At 61.1% G+C, this 20,763-nt stretch overlaps 1 protein-coding gene across 3 annotated transcripts in view; it reads right to left on the bottom strand.

Moving 5' to 3' along the window:
* The window catches only part of KCNQ1 (potassium voltage-gated channel subfamily Q member 1), a 310,562-nt gene that overhangs the window by 256,220 nt on the left and 33,579 nt on the right, over nucleotides 1-20,763 (bottom strand). For all 3 annotated transcript variants that reach the window (XM_033119433.1, XM_033119432.1, XM_033119434.1), the window contains exon 2: nucleotides 10,466-10,556. In XM_033119433.1, coding sequence (XP_032975324.1) covers nucleotides 10,466-10,556 — 91 coding nt within the window. The remainder of the gene's footprint in view (nucleotides 1-10,465; nucleotides 10,557-20,763) is intronic.

Here is a 20,763-nt window from a genome sequence, read left to right as displayed (position 1 = left end):
GTACGTGTGTGTACGTGTGTGTACGTGTGTGTACGTGTGTGTTACGTGTGCTGTGCCTGTGTGTACGTGTGTGTACGTGTGTGCCTGTACATGCCCACCTCTCAATCAGGCACATTTTTCCCAACCTGCTTCTTCAACCACCTTTGTCCTTGACCAAGCTGAGGAAATGGCACCACTGGCCGCAGCCACCCAGGCTTGGCTTCCAGCACAGGAGACTTTTCTCGGCCAAGCAGCGGTTGGGTCCACCTGAATGCATGTTGGCACCCCTCGCTGTGAGCTCTGGGCTGGGGTCTCTGCCTCACAGCCACTACCCATGGGGAAGGGACACTGCGAAGGTGTGAGGCTCGGAACACATCTTCCCAGGTGGCCAGAAGCCCAGCAGGGTCGGCACTTATGGTAGAGACCCGAACATTTGGGAGGGGACCCCAGTTCCCAAGACACTAAGGATGCTTTGGGGTTTCTCGGCCTCCCCACATTGGCGGGTGTCATCAAGTCGTCTTGAGCCCAGCTGGGATCCATCAGGGGCCCAGAAGTCACTGACGGGCAGTGAGCTGGGCACACTGGGCTGGACCTGGCTGGCTCAAGGGCATCTCCCGCCAGTGACTGAACAGGGCCGCCAGCAGCCCTGGCCCTGGGAGTCGCCATGGCTCCCCTTCCACTCATGCCCGACCCTGAATGCCAGGCGATCAAACGGTTTTACAACTGGGAGATGAAAACTCAGGGAAGAGGGGCTGTGCCCCAGCACCAAGCTGGCTCAGTGAGGCCGGGGCTGGGGGCCAGGTGCATGGGTGGTGGTCCCTCAACCCCTCAAGACTACACTGAGCCCCCCCTTTCCTACCCATGAAGTCTATATAGTGACACATTTCAATGGCCACACAGCCAGGGCCGCTGGTTCTCATCCTGCACGATCTGGAGTAACACAGAACATGATTATAACCCATCTGAATGCACCACCTGGGGCAATTATTCTGGTACCTGCACAGCCCCCTGGCCCCACCCTGCAACCAGCCACTCGGGCAGCCCACTTGTCCGGGGAGAGGCAACTGGCAGACCTCACTGTGCAGTACCCCACGGCCACAGGGCCCGGCCGGGCTCATCCTGCCGACTTCCCCAGGGCCGACCCCGGGAGCCCCCACGGAGAGCGCAGTGCCAGCACCCATGCCGCGGCCAGCGACATGGATCCCCGTTATGTTATGTCAGCTGGTGCCCCACGCTTAAAACAAGGCGCTCCAGCTGGCGGGGGTGAGATGTGAAAACAAGGCCCTAACAAAACCGGCCCTCCAGCTACCCTGAGCCGGAGACCCCCGCCGAATGTGGCACTTAATGACCAGCTTCTCCCCAGCCCTCGGGCAGAGCATAAAGGAAACACCTGTCCCAGGACGGACGGCACGCTCTGATTCTGCTAACTCCCCAATGGAGGAGGGGGGCCCACAGCAGGCGCCCCCGCCCAGCGGCTGCTTCTTGTCCTGGGCCTCAGGGACACGCTGACGTGTGGGCTGCATGGTATGGAGGCCAAAGAGGGACAGGAAACATGGAGCCAGGCCTGGGGACGCCCGAAGCCTCCCACTCAGAGAGCAGAGCGTCTCATGGGGGCCTCTCCCGGGGGTGGCCAACGGGCGGCCTGGGTGCATGTAAAGACCCCCTCCTCACACGGCTGTCACCTTCTAGACGGGCAGGAGGTTCTCCTGTGCTTGCCCCTCAAAGGGCCTTCCCACCAACGACACTGGAAGCTGAGCCGAGCCAGGGGTGCCCCGCTAGTCCCCACCACGCCTGCACCCCGACCCGGGGAGGCTCCACTTCTGGTCACCAACCTAGAGCTGAATCATCACAACTTCTGAAAAGAGGGAAAGAAAAGAGAAGGGGCCACAACAGGGATAGTGGAGAAGGAGACCGCCCAGACCCCTGGCCACGGTGGGAGAGAAACCTGGAAACCGTGCGCACACACAACCCCCCCCGCCAGGTGCTGAGGAGGCCGTGGGGCCTGCTGAGCGGGCACCTGAGCAGTGGTACAAGGCCCCAGGGCTCCGGCCTCCCTGACAAACAGGACGGTCATTTCCTGTGGGCTAGGGGCCCACGGATTAGGTGGGACGGCTTCCAGGGAGGAGGGTAGCCCCCAGAGCCCAGGGAAGATGGGGTGCAGGTCCGGGGGCTCTCAGCAGGGCTCCAGCAAAGACGCCCCCGGAAGGAAGGCAGTCTTAGATGCCAGCACTCGACTTGCATCACACAGTTTTATAGTTTGAAAACAGGAAATACTATGGAAACAAACAGGCGCAGACGCAGGCGGTTCCCAGAGCCAGTGGGAGTCCTGTGGCCAGGCCCTGGCTGGTCTCGGGGCCCCAGGGCCACCACTTGGCCATCATGGAGTCTCCTCAGGGCCCAAGAGGTCCCAGAACCAGGCACAAGACAAGGGGCACCTCCCCTCCCCATCAGGAGGCACAGTTGACACTCTAATGGCCCCAGTAGCACCTGTGGGGGATTTGCGAGAGGTGTCTGGTGCAGGAGTGAGGGGGACCTGAGGGGCAGGTGGACGTCCCCCTGCCCCCACAGCCTGGAGCACCGCAGGCTGAGCGCCCCCACCAGGTCCCACCACGCCAGGTGGGGCCAGGCTCTTCCCTCTGCACAGGCCCCAGAGGACACACTGCCTGCCGGCCAGGAGCGTCCACCTGACTCAGACCATTCGCACAGGATCAGGTTACATGTTTTTCGGGAAAGTTTCAAACATTTTGCACAGTTTCCTCTTCCTCCTGCCCAACCCCCCCTCCTTGTTCTGAACAGACGTGTTCGATCTGACAATTCTGGCAGCAGATAACGTGAGGCCCGGCTGTGGGCTTCACAGAGGGTGTCTTTGTTACAGAAACGAGTCACCGTAGGACCCCCGCCCCCGCCCAACACAGGGCCTGGTGTCCTCATGGAAGGTTCTGGTTACAGCACAGGATTCCCGTTTTCACGGCTCTCTCTCGGCTGAGCGCAGACCCTGCATGAAGGAATGTCAGCTGTCCCCCTCCGGAGCAGCTGCCTCCAGGCCAGGAACGCAGCCAGCCCCAGCCCTGTCACCCCCACCGGGGGTGGGGGGCCCGGGTGGGGCATAAACTTTGTCCCCGGTGGGAATGGTCCGAGCTGCTGCCCGGGGCCCCACAAAGGGCCTCACGAGCCTCGAGCCCTCGGCTTCCTCTTGCTCGGACGCCGTCAGGGGCCAGAGAACTGTCCTCTGGATACAGCGGGGACAGAGGCACTCCCCCTCGAAGCTCAGGAGGAGACCACGGAGGGAGGGCCACGGCCACTGCACGTCAAGGTGGATAAAACCCATGACAACCACACAATGAGAAAAGAATGCTACAAACACTGAGCGAGCGGTGACACACAAATGGGGGCCGTGGGTTGGACAGAAGTGCCATTTGTGTTAGAGGATCTGGGGAGCTGAAATGCCGTGAGCGAGTGGCTCAGGCTGTGTCCACAGAGTCACCAAGGAGGGGGGCTGTCATTTTCAGGGGTCCCCCGATCTACACAGGAGCTCTGGCCAGTTGGCCAAGTCCCCTGAGGGCAGCGGTTTCAAATTCTGCTTGGTGGCCCCAGGCCTCTGTTCACAGGCTCATGCGGGATGCAGGGGGTGACCCAGACCCATGAGGAGTCCCACGCCACCGGGCACAGCCCCTGCCCCACTGGACACGCTCTGCCCAGGGCAGCCACGTCCTCACAAGTGAGCCCGACCCCCACAGCCACCTTGCCTTCTCCAGTCCTGGAGGCCAGCGTCCCTCCACCCCATCTCCGTGGGGTCGGCTCCACGTGGGGCCTCCGGGCAGATGAGTGAGGGGTTCCTCCTGCACCCCCGGCAGAGCCCCCCACGTCCTGCTGAGCTGAGTGCAGGTCACCGGGCTCACCGGGTGTGCAGGCGGCCGGAACCACTCGCAAAGAAACCTTGCCCTTCTCAGGGTTTGCTGATCAGAGACGTCCAGAAAGCGGACTGCGGTTCTCGGGGGCCCATCTTTCGCTTTTAGTGTTTCTGCCGGGAACTGTGAGACTTGGTCTGACCATGGAAAGCCGGCTCCCTAGCGAACAGGACCTGCCGAGAGACACCCAGATGCCTGAGCTGTGGCCTAGCAGAACACACGTGTGCACACACACAGATGCACACAGACAGGTGTGCACGCAGGAGGGCGTATGTGCCACAACCACCAGCGATAAGGGGGGGGGGCGCCAGTCCCTCTCCCCACTCTTAGATGCTTACGCTTCTTCCCAGGGCCCCGCGGGGAGAGTTGGGGGGGTACCCATGAAGCCTGTGTTCTGCCCTCAAGAGCCCACATCTGTTTGCACAGACCCTGGCATGTAGTAGGTGCTGGATAAGTGTTTGCTGGCTGGATAAACGCAGGAGAGAATACTCCCTGCTCCCAGGTGGTGAGTGGGGGTGCACTGCATTCTGGGGCAGAACCTCAGAGAAGGCCCGGGCAGCAGGGACCAATCCTAGCAGGGTGGCTGCCGTGAGCCGGGGACAATGAAACAAAGGAGCTCAAGGTTTGGAGGCAGGGAGAGGAGGTCTCCCCTGAGTACCCTGAGGTCCAGAGGAGAAAGCAGGCGATGCCCCTGGATAAGCAGGATGGTGTCACAGAGGCAACTGTGCCAGAGAGGGGCTTTGTCGGATGTGTAGGAGTTCACCAAACAGAGAGGTGAAGGAAGGCTGAGAGAGAAGGGCGCTCTGAGCAGGAGGCGGTGGAGAAAATGAGACCTCGGGGTTTCTTAATGCAAACCCTGGGCCCCCCACTGGTGCCCTGAACTTGGGCAGAAGGGACTGAAGCTCTGGGACGCTCTTCCCCTACAGTGAGGGGAGGACGGAGCAGAGGGCGTGGTGGCGCTGGCCCTGACCTAGCCGTCATCTCTCCTGGCATTTGAAGGGTGTGGAAACGTGCGGGTCTGCAGGGGCCTCTGAGTGTGAGCAGGGGGGTGGGGCCGAGGACAGAGCCTGGACCTTGCTCCAGAGAAACGGGGACCCACGGAAGGCTCTTGAGGGGGCCCACAGAGTCCCATGGGGCCCAGAGAGCCGGAGGGTCTCGCCCTGTGCTGGGGGTGGGGGATCCAGCTGGCGGGAGGGCTGGGTCCGAGCGGAGGGGCTGAGGGGGCCTCGGCAGCAAGGGAGGAAGCCGCAAGCGATGATCTCATCCCCCAGACCTCCGGGCCGCGCTCACGGGGTTTTCACCACAGGCAAAGCAGGGCAGTTCCCCGGTATGCTCCCCACCAGAGGCACGGACACGCTGTGTGTGTGCTGTGCTTCCCAGAGCCTCTCCCTTTGTGTGCGATTTCAGGGACAAAATCGAGCCCCTCAGCTAGGCCGGGCAGGGTCTCTGACTGCAGAGAGTGGGGGTTTCTGCCACAGCAGCAGGACAGGGAGGCACACAGGACAGCCCCCAAGCCCAGACTCCTTCTGGGGGTGCATACACAGAAACTCAGGCGCAAAGCGTGGACACGCACACATGTGCACAAGCAGACACACACGTACACACATGTCAGCACACACACACGGCTTCCTCTGAACTCAGAAACCACGTCAGGAGCTGTTTGCAACCCCAGAAGCGGCCCTTTCCCCTGGGAAGCCACAAACATGGCTTAGAGCTCCGACGTGTCTGCTAACATGCCCAGGACAGACCCCGCAACACAGATGAGATTCCAACAAAATGGCTTTTTCAGGCCCACCAAATATCCCTGGTTCAGCAGAAAACGCTTAATCCCTCGGAGGCCGCCTGGGGTTTCCTTACCCCAGGCTGAGATAACAGCTTTCTGGCACCATAAAAGCCAAGCCTATGAAAAAAAGGAAGAAATATGGGCTCTCCGGGAAAACACAGCTTTGAACGACTTTTTTTCCACCATTTAAACCTCGTGCTGCTCTCAGAACCCCTCACGCAGAGCCCACCCTTGGCCCCTCCTGGGCTCCAGGCTGTGGTCTGGCTCCCGCGCTATGGGCCCCAGCCAGGGGCACCAGCATTTCGCTGACAACAGCGCCACCTGGTGTCCTGTGGCCCGACTCCAGGGGCTGCAAACCCCTCAGCTTCCTAAGCCCACTCCCCACATCGGGTCCCCTCTACCTACAGTCAACACCCCGCCTCCCCGCCTCCCCAGGAAGCCCCGATTCCCACCTACACTGAGAGCCCTGGGGCCCTGCCCCTGCCCAGCCCACCCTGGAGGCTGTGAGCTGTGGGAGGGGTACCTGCCTGTGCCAGCCAGCCCCGGCACCCACTTACCTTTTCCTTCCCCTTCCCTTCTCAGGGTGTCCCCTCCTCCAGGAAGCCCTCAGATTCCCTGCACACACATCCCACCCACAATCCCTCTTCACCTGCCCTGCTTTCACAGCCAGGCCCAGACATAACTCACATCTACCCCTGGGGGCTGGGCCCATGGCTGCCTCATCCCCACTGTGTCCCCAACACCCCTCCACCCCACCACCCCATGGCCATGACTCTGCGCTGGCAGCCAGACACAGCCAGTTCAAACCCACCTCGAAGGACCACATGTCCAGTGAGTTGGGAATTCCTTAAGAAACCCAGCAAGACTTTTGAAAGTAAATCTGAGACCGTACTGCCCACCCGCCCATTTTGCAGGTGGGGAAACTGAGGCCTGGGACAATACAGCAACTTGGGGTGTCCCGTGGAGGCAGCTCTGGGTGCATGTGCTCAAAGGAGGGGGTCCAGGCCCGGGAACACCACGCTGAGCGTGTGGGGTGAGCGCAGCCACTGGGGTCCCGCCCTGAGTTTTGGGGTGGGTGGAGGAAGGAAGCAAGGACCTGGAAGGCTGCGAACCCACCCGCAGAGCCCAGCACGCAGATGGCCGAGAAGAGCAGGGAGGGATGGGGACCCCGCAGATGGCAGGTCAGGGAGGGGTGTACTGACATGGTGACAACCAAGCCGGGGTCTGAAACTGGACAAGAAGCCGGTCCTGTAACTTGGCACAGAAACAGCCCGACCAAGTGCAGAAGCTGAGCAGCCGGGACAGTGCACTGGGGTGGAGGAGCCGGCAAGGCGGAGGGAGGTGAGGACGGAGGACGGACGGGGCAGCAAGGCAGAGTGCACAAGAGCTGAATGCCACAAGAGCTCCTGGACCGATCCTGTTGTTGTTTGGCTTTGTTTGGAGAAAGCCCTGCCCCACCCCCCACAACCAACAGCTGCTGTGTGGAGAGGGTGCCTGGTGGGGCATGAGGGTGGCAGGGAGGTGGCTGACATGACAGAATGGGGGGCAAGGCAAGCAGCACAGGGTCCCTGACCTCCAAGGGGTGGAAAGGGGGTGGGGCCACAGCAGGCACAGGCCCTCTGCTTGGGGCAGAGGGCCTGTCCACTCGCAGACCCATCCCGGACCCAGACGGAGGGGACCTGCACCTCTCTCCCCAACTTAGCCCATGCTGAGCCCCCATCCTCGGCAGGGGGCACTGTGCCCGCAGTTCATAAAATGGCCACCAGGTGGCACTTGGGCCTCATAGATGCCTGGACCTCCGCGGGAGGAGCAGGGGCGCCAAGGAGGGAAGACAGGGCAGGGGCCTGCCAGGACTGAGGGGCTGCCTGGACAGGACAGGAGCCCTCAGCCACCTCCCCCAGCTCTGGGCCGAACCGGGCCATGAAATGTGTGAGCAAGAGCTCAGTCTAACACTTTCACACTGTCGGGGGCAGGACAGAACTCCTGGCTCTTCCCTGAGGAGAGTGGCGCTCCGAGGCCCTCAGGGTGTGTCCCCACCCCCACCCTGGGCACAGGGCCTGGGATTCCTCCGGCCTATCAGTGTGGTCCCCGGCCTGAGATTCACAAGATTCACACACGAGGACGCACGGGGCACGTCTGTGAGGGGGGGTCCCCTCGGCCAGCCTGTGCGGGCTGCACCTGGCTCCGTCACCCTCCCAGCTGCTTCCGGGGGCCTGCCTGAGCTTCATGAGCGTGCGGTAAGGCGTCCTGGATGGAAGGCCCAAACGGGGTGCCGGTGTGCTCCCCAGCCTGGGGTCTCGGTGTTGTAGGAGCTGCTTCAAACCCAATGGTGAATTTTCCAGCAGTGGACAAATGACCCAAGTCCCTTAGAGGGACTCAGGGGCTGAGCTGTGTCCCCCAAATTCCTACATTGAGGTCCTGATCCCCAGAACATGACTGTATTTGGAGCTGGGCCTTTAAGGTGATTAAGGTGAAATGAGGACACTGGGGGTGGCCCTCATCCATTGTGACCGGGGTCCTCATAAGCAGAGGTCAGGACACAGACACGCACAGAGGGACGACCGTGTGGGGACACGGGGAGGAGACGGCTGTCTACACGCCGAGGACAGAGGCCTCAGAACCAGCCCTGCCGACACCTGGCTCTCGGACTCCAGCCTCCAGGACTGGGGACAGCGAGTGTCTGTGATTTAAGCCGCCCCGGCTGTGGTATTTCACTGCAGCAGCTCCAGGAAACTCACATGGGGGCAAGAGGCTGACCAGGCTCTGGGCACAGGCCCCAGTCCTCTCCCTGGCCCTGGTGCCCACCAGCACTTACATTCAGTAGGGAGGGCAGACACCAGCCAGTGCCCAGCGGGCAGGGCTGAGGGTATCCTTGGATTCTGGGCCCAGCCTGGCAGGGTCTTCCCAGCCCCTTCCTGCCTCAGTTTTCACCTGGATAAGCAGCTCGGTCACCTTGGTCATGAAGAGAGGACCCAAAGAGCAATTCAAGTCAGGCCATTCAAGTGACCAAAACCAATGGCTTTCACAGCCACCAAAAACCCACAAAACATGACGGAAGAGAAGACCCATTTGTGATGACAACTGACAATACCAATTACTATTCTAGTCACTGCTATTAGCAAAAAACTGAACCCCAACGGTCTAAAACCCACACTGTGAAACCAGAGAACCCCTGATAAACCCATGGTCGTGGCAGGAAGTCCCCACAGCAGAGAGATGTCATTCTCGCCAAATTCATCCATCCGATACCATCAGGTTTTTGGGGGATCATGGGAGGTCGGTTGTGAAGGTCACTGGGAGGAGCCAGCTAGTGAGGACGGGCTGGTGACCCCTAAACAAGAGCCAGGCACAGATACTAAATCGCAAAACGACACAGAATTAATTCAGCACACGTCATCAGAGCAGGTGACCCTGGGAGGTGATGTCACTCAGACCAGTGGACTGTTGGCATCGGAACACCTGGCTTACGTTAAAAACAGCACCTCACATCAGGGAGGAAAGACAGACTTTTGAATACGTGGCGCTGGGGTGACTGGAAGACCAGAGGGACGAAATGAGAGGGGATCTGTTCCTCACGCCACACGCCAAGACGTTCCCAACTGCCATCAACAACTTAAATCCGTAAGATTAACCTGCACAACCATTAGAAGAAATCTGGCTGAATTCTTCCACAGCCTCTGAGAGGGTAAGAAATCACCATGACTCCAAACCCAGGCGCACGGGAGGAAATATAAAAGTCCACTACACAGAAATGACATGGGAACTGTCACTGGGGTCCGTCACGAGGACTAGGGAGCCCAACTGACCAGGCCTCCGTGACAGGGGGACATGACGTGCCCAAGCATGACCCCTCCCCAGGCCGGCCCCGGGGAGTGGAGATGGTGCAGGTGGGGGTGTCGTGATTCTTCCTGCTTTGTAGGTGGAGGGATGTTGCACAATAAGATATGGAAACACAAAACAGCACTAGAAAGACGCCGCTGCCATCAGCCATCAGCATTCGGGTGGCTTCCTGCGGACCTGACCAGCCCCTGCACTCCACCTTCTCGGCAGACTTGCAGCCAGGTCCACTTGGAGGTGTCCCCTCCGTGAGGTCACATGTCCTCGGCTCTTGGCCCAGCATACACCGTGCCGTGATCCATTCTGGCTGTGGGCTCCCAGCTCGGCCTCCCTGCCACAGTCAGGCTGGCCCGAGGCTGTAGAGGGCCCGTCCCAGGCCCTGTCTGAGGGGCTCACACCTGGAGTGGGGGAAGAGCTCTCACACCCCACTCTCAGGGTGAGGGGCTCAGATAGGCTGGGAGCCCCATGTTGGAAATTCCTTCTGTGCTCTTGGGGCCCCTGAGCACCTCCTCAAGCAGGGACACAGCAGGAGAGTGAGAGCCTCAGGAGGCAGTGGAAAAGGCCGTCTGGGTGGGTGAGAGCTGGGACACCTGCAGGGTCCATGTACCAGCTACAACTCAGGTCAGGAGTCACCCAGACTTGGCACCACAGTGCAAGCTCGGGCAGGTCCCTGCCAGCCACAACCTCAGCTCCTCATGCCCATGTCCTCCTGTCTTTTCCTGGCCCAGCTTAGAAGCCTCCTCCTCCAGGAAGCCCTCCTAGACCACCAGCCTGGAAAACCTGAGAGCTGGGGGACATCTTCACACCTCCAATGCCCCAGTATCAGGGTGAGCCCACAGCTGCCGGCCAACAGAAGGGGAAACCAATCAGGGTCATCCTGCAGGCGGAAGAACCAGGAGCAGCTGGCTCCACCCCACACCCACACGCCCAGGGTGGCTGTGACAGCTTCTGTACGTACCATCCAGAAGAGGGTCCCTGTGGCCAGAGCGACATACTGCTCGATGGTGGACAGCACGCTGAAGATGAGACAGACCAGGACGATGAGGAAGCTGCAGACAGGAGGACACGCAGTCAGCGCTGGTCAGCCTCCCTCACACAGACACAAGCCCAGGCCCGGGGCCCGCCCAGCACCTCCCCACAGCCCCACCCAAGCGTAGGGCCTCAAAATGCCCCAAACCCCACCGTCCACCAGCTGGTGAACGAGACATGAATTGTGGCCCATGCACACAACGGGTATTGTCACCTGGCCACGGAAGGGTGACGCGCTAACCCACGTTCCCACGGGATGGACCTTACATGACACACTGAGCTAAGAACGGAACACTGAAGACCACAGACTGTGTGATTCCATTTGCACAAAACGTCCAGATGGGAACTACACAAGGACAGAAAGCAGACCGGCGGTCACCGGGGGCCAGTGGGTACGGGGCTTCCTTTGAGCTTAGATGACGGTGATGTGGCATGACTCTGAGAATGCCCTGAGAACCGCTGAAGTGTGCCCTCCCCCCGAGGTCATATCACAACATGGGACATTTAATATGTAACAGTCAACGTCCGTCTACAACGTACTTCCAAACAATGTTGTGGGCCGGCAGGGACTGGAGCTCCCGGCCCAGGGCAAGGAGGCTGCTGGTTAGAGCACAGAAGCCCGCATGCAAGGGAGGGGCTCCCCAGGGGCTGGAGGCTCAGAGCTGTTCCGGCTGCATCTGCCCACCTTCCTATGCCCTCCACCCAGCCCCGGGGCCCAGCGGAGGGAAGGTGGGCAGCCCCACCCCGGGGTCACTCCTGGGCACGACCCCAGGCCGGTCCTCACAGCTTTACAGGTCTGATTTTTTACATTGCTCTGATCACGTCCCAATCAGAAAGATAAGGAGCCTCTGCTTCTTGAAGGCAGACCATCCAGGGCCCCTCTGTGTCCCTGGATGTCACTGGCCCAAGCCCCCCGCCCTCCTCCTGCCTGGGGAACATTCCAGGGGGCTTCGGGGTCTCCAAGCACCATTCAGGTGGGGCTATCCCTTCCTCGCCTCAGGGTGCGTGCCCAAAGTCCCGGCTCACCCTCCCCCAGGTTTCCTCCAACTACACCTTGCCCTCCAGGAGCTCTGGCCAAAGCTGCCTCACCGCCTCCGTCACCGCCTCCCTCTGTCAGCTAGACCTGTGAAGCCAGATGAGGCCTGCCTGCCTCCTCTCTTGCCCTGATCGTGGTGCCTGCCTCCAACCTCAACCCCCACAGCCTACCCCACCCCACCGGCTGACATTGAGCCCCCATCCTCCCCAGCACGATACCATGGTGACCCCAGACCATCTGGCTCCTGCCAGCCCCTCTCCCCAAACATGCACTGCTCCACTGGCCTCAGGGCCTTTGCACCAACTCTTGCTCCTGTAGGGCCAATACCCACGCATCCACAGAGAGGTGATCTGACCCCCACGTCCCCCAAGTCACGTCTTTCACACAAATCACTACTGGGGCCCACTGTCCACGCCCCAGACCGTGGGGACTCCGAGCGCCTCCAGGGGAGGGCTATAGAGCGCCATCCCTGCTGCGCCCTCCATGGCCAGGACAGGGCCTGGCGCACAGCAGGTGTAGGCGCCCAGCCCAGGCCTGCGGCGTGCGCCGTCCGTTCAGTCCCGGAGCTCCACCCTCAGTCCCCCATGCTGTTCTTCCCTCCGTGCCCCACAGTTGCCGCCCTCATCTCTTGGCAGGAGACAGCCAGCCCCAACCCCACACCCCACCAGAGGCTGGCTCTGTGATACAGTCTGATTGTGGTCCCAGTCCCACAGCAGGACCCCTGAGCTGCACCGCTGCCCCTCCTCGGCCCGGCTCCCACCACCAGCTTCCTGCACAGCCGAGGCTACACCAAGCCCCCGATGTCTGCACACGCGGCGCCTCCTGCCAGGATTCTGCACACCCACCCCGCCCCCTGCTTTCACTCTTCGGACCCTCCTGCCAGTTCGGAAGGACACGCAGGGCCTGAGCTGCAGTAAAGCTGTTTAACAGAGCAGGCGGGGCCTGCCGGACACTGAGGGGAGCCCTCTGTGGGGACACAAGCAAACACCAGTGGGGTGAGTGAGAGCCCATCTTTGGCCCGACTGACAGCAACTCGGGCACAGAGCTCACCTTCCCTCACAAGTGAGGGGTGTCAGGCCAGGCCTTGTGCTGCAGCCCACACCCCGAGGGCTCACTGCCCACCCGGCAAGAGGGACGAGAGAAGGGGCAGGAGCGGTCTCCCATCCCCACTCCCCTTGGGGGCCGACCAGGCCTTGGAGGCATTTGCACAGGGAGATCTGGTGACCCCCCCCCCAGGATCGGGTATGCTCCCTGCCTCAGTTTCCCCGACATGCGCCAGAGCCCATGGCCTCTTCCTCGTGGGACTGTGGATGGCAGGGCGGCCGGACATAAGAGGAAGAACTGCAGTCAGGCCGCGACCCCCTAGGCCTGGGACCAGCAGTGTCTTGTGGACCCCTCCCCCCAGAAGAGATGCAAACACAGCCACCCTGGCCTGTGGGAATAAGTCCGTCACTCTGTGGGGTACAGGAAGTGCTCCTCGACCGACTGCCACCACCCTGTCCCCTGCCAGCCAGCTCTTTATAGGCAGTACCTCATGGGGACGAGATGCAGCCATGTTGTCATCTGACAAATGCTACAGATGGGGAAACCAAGGCCCCATGCTTCCTAAGGCCACTTGTGATTAAACCAGGGAGGTGACAGTAGTGCAGGGGGCGCAAGGCTGTGGTGGGTGCCTGGAGTCTGGGCCCTGAGGAGGGGGCATGGAGGAGAGCATGGCACAGTCTCCTCCCTGACCTGCTCCCAAGGACACTCGTGATGACGATGAGGGCCACCAGGTAATGCAGGGTGACCGCCCCTCTCACCAGTCACACCTCTGCCACAGAAGGCCACCATGCACAGGTTCAGGGATCAGGACACGGACATCTCGGGGCCATTATTCAGCTGACTGACGTCACCAGCGGGCCACACTTCAGTCACCATCCTGTGCCCCACACCACTGCCCTCAAGCCTTTATGGCCCGCAAGCGAGGAAAGCGAGGCCCTGGAGGGAAGGGGCTCGCTCGGGCCAGGCCCAGGACCCAGGGCTGGGGTTCCTGCTGCCCAGGGCTTTCCGGACACCCGGCCTCCAGGCTCCATGGCCGGACCACGTTTGAGAAGTTCTCAGTTCTGTTTTCTGCCTCCTTGAGCAGAGGCAGTAAAGAGAAAGCAGCGCCTTCCGCCCTCACAGGCACTGCGGTGGGACTGCGTCCTGCAGGGCCGTGACACGTCGGGGCCGGAGCGGCAGCTCGTCATCTGCCACAGACCACAGACTCCAGCGCCTGTTAGATCCCTCATCTGCATATTCCAGTTTTTCAGTCCTTTTGCTACCAGGTGGCAATCTACCATTTATGTCACTGTCAGTATGACCTCGGCTACAGGACAGAAGGCAGCAATTAGAGCTGGCTAGAGCGCTGTCAAGTGGGCACACAGACGCCTGCCCGCATGAGGCCTGAAAGCACCACAAACCAGCGACATGCACAGCAGCGCAGGGACCCCACCTGCTGAGGGGCTTCTCCTCCCCCACACCTGTGCCTGGCTGTGCTCAGGAGGCTCCATGAACTGAGGGGGTGTGGGGGCAAAAGCCCCGCCTGTGGATGGGCCTGCCAGGGAAGGTGTGTCAGGGTGGGTGTGCTCACCCCAAGCTCCGAACAGAGATGCATGGGAGCCCCCACACCCCCCACCCCATGCAGATGGGGCGTGGTGGGGGCCTGCCCCAGGAGCTCCTCCCAGGGCCGACTGAAGATGTGTCCCCTTGAAGATCAGGCGTAGTGTTAATGTGTATCTATGTATATGTTGTTCACATATTTGACTACACTGTAGTAATTTCAGGAAGAATGATACAACTAATTATGCTTCTTCTGCTCCGACCAGTGCTGGGTGGGCCCGGGAGCCTCAGAGGTGCCAAGACAGGGTCCCTGCCCTTGGAGGGCTCAGCCTGGGGTGCCAGATGCCCCACCCCCCACCCCCGCAGGGCTGGCAACCACCCCTCCATCTCAGCTTGCATCCTGAGGCTCCAAACTCAGGCAGCCCTGAACCCCCAGAGCTGGAAGACTGAGGCCCAGGGAAAGAAGGAATCTGGCCTGGTTTATAGACAGGGTGTGGGGCAGGGGCAGGTGGGAGGAAAGACGCAGAGGCCACATCGGTCCCAGGGCCGCGTGACCCCACTTCCCGGAGCTGTGTGCACGTCAGCAGGAGGAGGCCGCGGCCAGAGGTGAGGGTATCTCCAGGCAGTGGAACAATGCCTGGCTTGTGCCCGGAAGGCTGGTCCACAGGAGCTGTGACTGCCAGCACTGGCCCCGAGGGACGTCCGGAACGTTATCGGACATCACTGCGCTAACTGAAGCAGCCAGGTGCCCTGGGAACACAGAGGAATGTGGGAGCCCTGCCAGGCCAGGTGGAGGCCTGGGCAGGAGGGTGCTCCAGGGCACCGGGGCTGCAGGCAAGTGGAGCAGGGCCACAGACCTCTCCCCACATGCCAGGACCCCCTAACAGGCCGGGTCAGCCCAAGTGACCCAACAACCGAACCCAGGCCGGGCCAGCCCCATGAACCCATGGTGACGACGGTCTCTGCTACCCACGGGCTTTTGCCCAACGATGTTCAGAATTGATGCCGAGAACCACACTTCACGTGCAAAGAAAACATGCGGCGTTCCAGGCGCCGTCAGAACCCAGCTCCGTAGAACGCAGCCCTCGGGTTAGCCTGGGGTTATGCAGAAATTCCGGGATGCCTGCAGGCAGCCCGGGGGCCCCTCAGAGAACAGGATTTGCGCCGTGCCTGCAGCTTAACTTACTGAACGAATGGAAATCAGAGGAGCACCTGGAAAGTCTCATTGGCACAGGAACAATGGTCTGCATAGAGAGAGGAATCTCTAGAAAATCGTGCGGAGTGAAACAAGCCAGTCACAGAAGGACAAATCCCGTGTGACCCCATCACACGAGGTCCCTACAGGAGTGAGAATCAGACACAGGAAGTAGATGGTGGTGCCAGGGCTGGGGGAGGGGGACAGGGGTGAGCGCTTCATGGGGACAGAGCTTCAGTCTGGACGATGGAAAGTTCTGGAGGTGACGGTGGTGTGTGTGCCCCACACCATGGAGAAGTGCGCTAAAAAACTGTTACGATGGTAAATCGTATGTTCTATATTTGACCACAATTTACAAAATGTTTTTAAAGGAAACTAAGTAAATGACGTGTATACACAGTTTCACGAAGGCTTTCAAAGATGCTGACCGAGATTCAAAGACCGCCCACCGGGGAAAAACAGACAAAGCGATGGTTAAGCCGATTTAAAACCCCAGGCCGGGCAGGCTTCTGAGCATGTGACTGAAAAGATGGGGTATTGATTTTTTTCACCCCAAACCAGATCTGAGGGGCTTCTCTTTGTACAAAAGTCACCCTGGACTGTTCCAAACACCCTAAACAAGTGAAGGACAGGTGCCCCGCCCAGCCCTGCTGACCTGAGTGGCCCTGGACGTGGACACCCACATGACACTGGACTCCCAGAGGGACAGCCTCAGTCCTGCCAGGGCTGATCCAGGGGCGGGGACAGTGCCCAACAAGGACACCAGGGCCCCCCTGCTGGTCCAGCCTAGGCCCCACCCTGCTTTGGGTGAAGCTGGGCCAGGTTCATCTCAGCTTGCACCACAGGCCCCGGCCATGCTTGGACTCTGTGCACGGGGCCTCCCTCTAAACCTTGGGTGGAAGGTCACATCACCTCCCGTGATGAGACAGAGGCCTGGGTAGGTGCAGCAGGTCCCAGGTCACAGGCTGTGGGGCTAGCCCTCTACCCAAGGCCACCCGGCCCCAAGAGGACCATGAATTGTGGAGCAAGAGACACAGCCACTGATAGGAACACTAGGGATCTGAGCCTGTGGGGACACGCTGAGGGCCACAGGACAGGGAGCCCAGTGCAGACACGCCGAGGGCCACAGGACAGGGAGCCCAGTGGGGACACGCCCAGGGCCACAGGACAGGGAGCCCAGTGGGGACACGCCCAGGGCCACAGGACAGGGAGCCCAGTGGGGACACGCCAAGGGCCACAGGACAGGGAGCCCAGTGGGGACACGCCGAGGGCCACAGGGACAGCTGATCCCAGGACCCTGCCAGGCAGCTCAGAGACAAAGACAGCCACATCCTTGGGCACGGAGTGCCACTGCCAGGGACCAGGCCAGTACGTGGTACCACGGTCCTCTGAGCTGAGGTGCCACGTGGCCTTCTCTGTGTCTGTCAACTTCTCCGTATGTCTCTCACGAGGGGCTGGTCACCGGTCTAGGGTCCTCCCAGGTCTCCAGGATCATGTCCTCTCACGAGATCCTGACGAGCTTAATCACACGTGCCCTTTCTGTGCAGTCACATGCACAGGCTGCAGGGCTCGGGACGTGGGCACGTGTCCTCGAGGTCACCCCTCGGTGCCTGGGAGAGAGAGGAGCCAGCACGGGCCAGGGAGACCTGGACCACGCCTTCCTGCCCGGCCCCCCCACCCCTCACGTGTCTCCCCACAGCCCCTCTGGCCACCACACCTCAACACCTGTCACCACGACATGTCGGGCACTGCGCTCAGTCAGCCGGGCAGGGTCCAGGCCTGCCTCACAGCCACCCCGGGGACCAGGGCTCCACGGCCACCCCTCCGCCGGGTCCACCCCACAGCCCCCTGAACCGTCCACTGGGCTGCCGGGCTGCCTCAACAGGGTCCAGCCTCATTTCTTTAAAAGGTTCATTTGTGCAACACAATCTGCTCCAGGACAAGGACAGCACAATAGGCCACCCGAGTGGCGGGTGGTGGCAGACATTCAACTCCTGTGGTCATTCAACTCCTGCGGATGCCCCAGTGCACTGATCCCATCACACAGACTCCAGGCCGCCCGGCAAGGAGCTATTAGGAGATTAAAACCCAAGTCCCTGCCACTATACAGAGGCTTTCCTTGGCGTCTCAGGGTTTCAGCTGACAACTCTTCCGAACGCGATCTGGGCTGGGGACCCTGAGACACAGGACCCTCCCACCGAGCTCCACTGGGGCCTCATGGAGCTCCTGTGCACACAGCACCTCCCCAAACGCTGGGCTTCCACCGCCCGAGGGTCACCACCACCCAGCAGCCACCAGGATTGCACCAGAATCTACAGTCGACACCCCACTGGTTCCTCAGTCTTTTACTATCCACTAAGCACCCAGCGATCCTGAGGAAAAAACCCACCAGCCCCTCTCAAGCGAAAGACCCTCCAAATGAGGCCTAAACTCCAAACGTCTTCCTGGGCATCCACCACCACCCCAAGGCCTGGGCTTCCCTTCAGGGATGCCTTCTGAGGCCCTGGCTGGGTCCTGTGGCCCCTGCCCCACTCTCACCACCTGGTGCTCACTGATGCTCTCCCCAGGCAGGGGCTGCCTGCTGGTGCCCCCTCTGAAGGCCCAGCACGGGGCCTGGTACATGAGTGGCTGTTGAATGAATGAAGGACAATGTTTAGGTTGAACTCAGGAGCTCAGTAAAAAGAATTTTCAGGGTCACCTCCTCCAGGTAGGCCTCCAGGGTGCAGCAAGAAGTGAGATCCTTGTGCTCCTTTCTTTCCCTCCTTGCCCTTCCCCAGCCCCACGTGGCCTTTCAATGGGCCAGGACACAGCACTGAGGCAGCTCTCGGTGCGCACACACACACACACAGACACACACACACACACACCCCCCCAGGCTACTGCCAACAGCACCACGCAGAAAGGGGCCTCCCCAGGGGAGACGCTGACATGAGCCAGGAGCGGGCATGGCCACCCAACTGCCAGGAATGTGTGAGGATGGCCGCAGAACGGGCAGGATGCATTGGGCGAGGGCTCAGATGGGCCACCACGCAGGCAGTGACGTGCCAGCATTCAATCCACACCCTCCTCTCAGGGCCTCTCCCCGAAATACAGGGACACAGGCGAGGGGACGATGTGGCACAGAGAGGCCTGTGATGGCTCTGCCAACAGCAGAGCCCCGTAAAGATGGAGGGTCTATCCCCTTTGCTGACATGGGGACGGGCAGGGATCGCTCACCAGGACCACTCGGCACTGCCAGAAACACAAGATTCTATCCTGGAGCCTCCAGGGGTGCCCAGATTGCTCCCTGGTGGGAGGCACTTCAGGCCCATGCGGACTGATTGCCAAACATCCCACTGTACCTCCAAGAGGTGACAAGGGTGGGTGATGGCCGTGCCCCTGGCCCTGGCCATGCTTTTCTGTTCCGACAACCCTGCAGGTTGAGCAGTGGGATTGCAGGGTCCAGCCAAGCACAGGCTCTCGCCCTGCCCAGGCCACACAGCGGCCTGGCTCCCGCCGGAGGACAAGGTGATGGCCACGTTCACACCTCACCCCAATGCCCGGGGTCCTCTCTGCACAGAGCACCGAGGGCCATGCCAACTGGGGCCAGCCTGGGGACAGCTGAGGACAGGCGTTGGCTGACGGCGTGGCCACACCATCCCAAGCTGTCATTTCAAAGCCTTTTCGGCCCGAGAGGGGTGGCTGTGGGGGGTCTCTCTGGGTATACACAGGGCGTGCATGCATACGTGATTCCATAGGGGTCCACTCACACAATCGGGCATACAGCCACGTCCAGACGGCAGGTTGTGGATGGCTGAACCTGGACTGTCCAGCCCCTGGCCCTGGGCCGGGCCCAGGTGCTCTCTTGGTATCCATCAGACCAAAGGGTCATCCAACCACAGAACTGGGGCCCACATCCTCTCCCATCAGGCCCCATGGCGGCCCCCTAAGGAGGTCCAGCGCCTGGCAGGTGGGAGGTCCCAGCATGGCGGGAGGGTGGGAACGAGCCGCACAGGAGCCCCCTTCCTCCTGATCCTCAGGAGAAGTGCGCCAGTCCCACGGGGGAGGCTCAGAGACGGTGAGTGACTGCCTGGAGTCACACAGCACCACACAGCAGCAGGCAACGGGCCTCCAGCCCAGGTCTCCTCCCACCATGCAGAGACTTGTGCCTCCAAGAAAACAGCAGCCCAGGGTCAGCCAGGAGCAACGGGCCCTCCTACCGCCCACACTGGAGGGGCTGTGCCTAGCCTGGCAGTGGAAGCACAGGCCCCTGGTGGGCTCGAATGGGAGGGCTGTGGGATGTCCCAGCCGTCGGGGTCATGGCCATCACTGCAGCCACACTGTGTGCACTTGACAGGCTGGCTGAAGCACTCAGGCCCTGGGAGGCGTTCGGGCACTGGCCAGACCCACCTGAGGCAGAGCTTCCTGGCAGTGCAGGCTAGCCCGTCCAGGGCCCAGGGCGGCCGGGGGCGGTTCTGTCCCCCAGAGTGTCACCTACAGTAAGCCTGGCTATGCAGCCCAGCCTGAGATAAGAAAGCCCTCAGTGAGTATATTTAGAAGGTGCCAGAGAACAAACTGGAGTGACCTCAGGGACAGGGACCTTATCTGCTCAGGATGCATGTTGTCTTCCCTATGAAGGAAGCCTGTCCAGGACAGGGAGAGGCAAGCAGGACGCAGGGGGCAGCCGAACGCACCTGTACCCACTCACTCTACCTGGACACGTCCTGTGTCTCAGGGGAGAGCCTCGGCCTGGGAGTGGTCGGCCCCTGCAGGTCTCACCTGGGGTGGGCCAGGACGGGCCAGGACCTCCCACGCCTCCCGTCTGGGGCAAGAAGGAGCCCCATGGGGTGTTGTCCTGGATCTGAGGGAGGTAGACTCGGGCACCAGGGGTGGGTGGGGGTACGGGAGGGGCCCGGCAGGCTTCCTAACCCCAGGGTGCAGGTCTTTGCCCTCCTTCAAACAGGGCAACTTTAAAGACTGGAGGCTACGGGCAGGGCTCCCAGGACATCTCACCCAGGTCCCAAGAAGGAGCAAGGAGCGGAGGATGAAGGACACTTACCCTGGCGTTGCCTCGGCTGGGGCAGCACAACCCATCAGCACTGGGAAAGTCCTTCCTTGTGTCTAGCCTAAGTCTTTCTTGCTGTAGTTTGGTCTCCAACTGAAGGAATCCTCCCCACCTCCCACTGTGGAGGCTGGAGGTCCCTGGAAACTGAGCTGCTGAGGCTCTGAGCCTCAGTTTCTCCACTGGAAAGTGGGAACGCATCAAGGGTGCCCAACTGCCTGCGGGTGTTCAGTAATGGTTGCTGAGGCCGTGACCATCATCAGATTGGCCCCCTTTGTCCCCAGTGCCAGCCCCAGCCGCTTCACGGCGGAGCCGGTGGCAACCTCAGGCTCCAGGGCCAGCAATAGGGGCTCAGCGCGATGCCACCCAATT

Source organism: Rhinolophus ferrumequinum, chromosome 11 (genome assembly GCF_004115265.2).
Source record: "Rhinolophus ferrumequinum isolate MPI-CBG mRhiFer1 chromosome 11, mRhiFer1_v1.p, whole genome shotgun sequence".
NCBI lineage: Eukaryota > Metazoa > Chordata > Mammalia > Chiroptera > Rhinolophidae > Rhinolophus > Rhinolophus ferrumequinum.
This window is presented reverse-complemented; position numbering and strand designations above follow the sequence as displayed.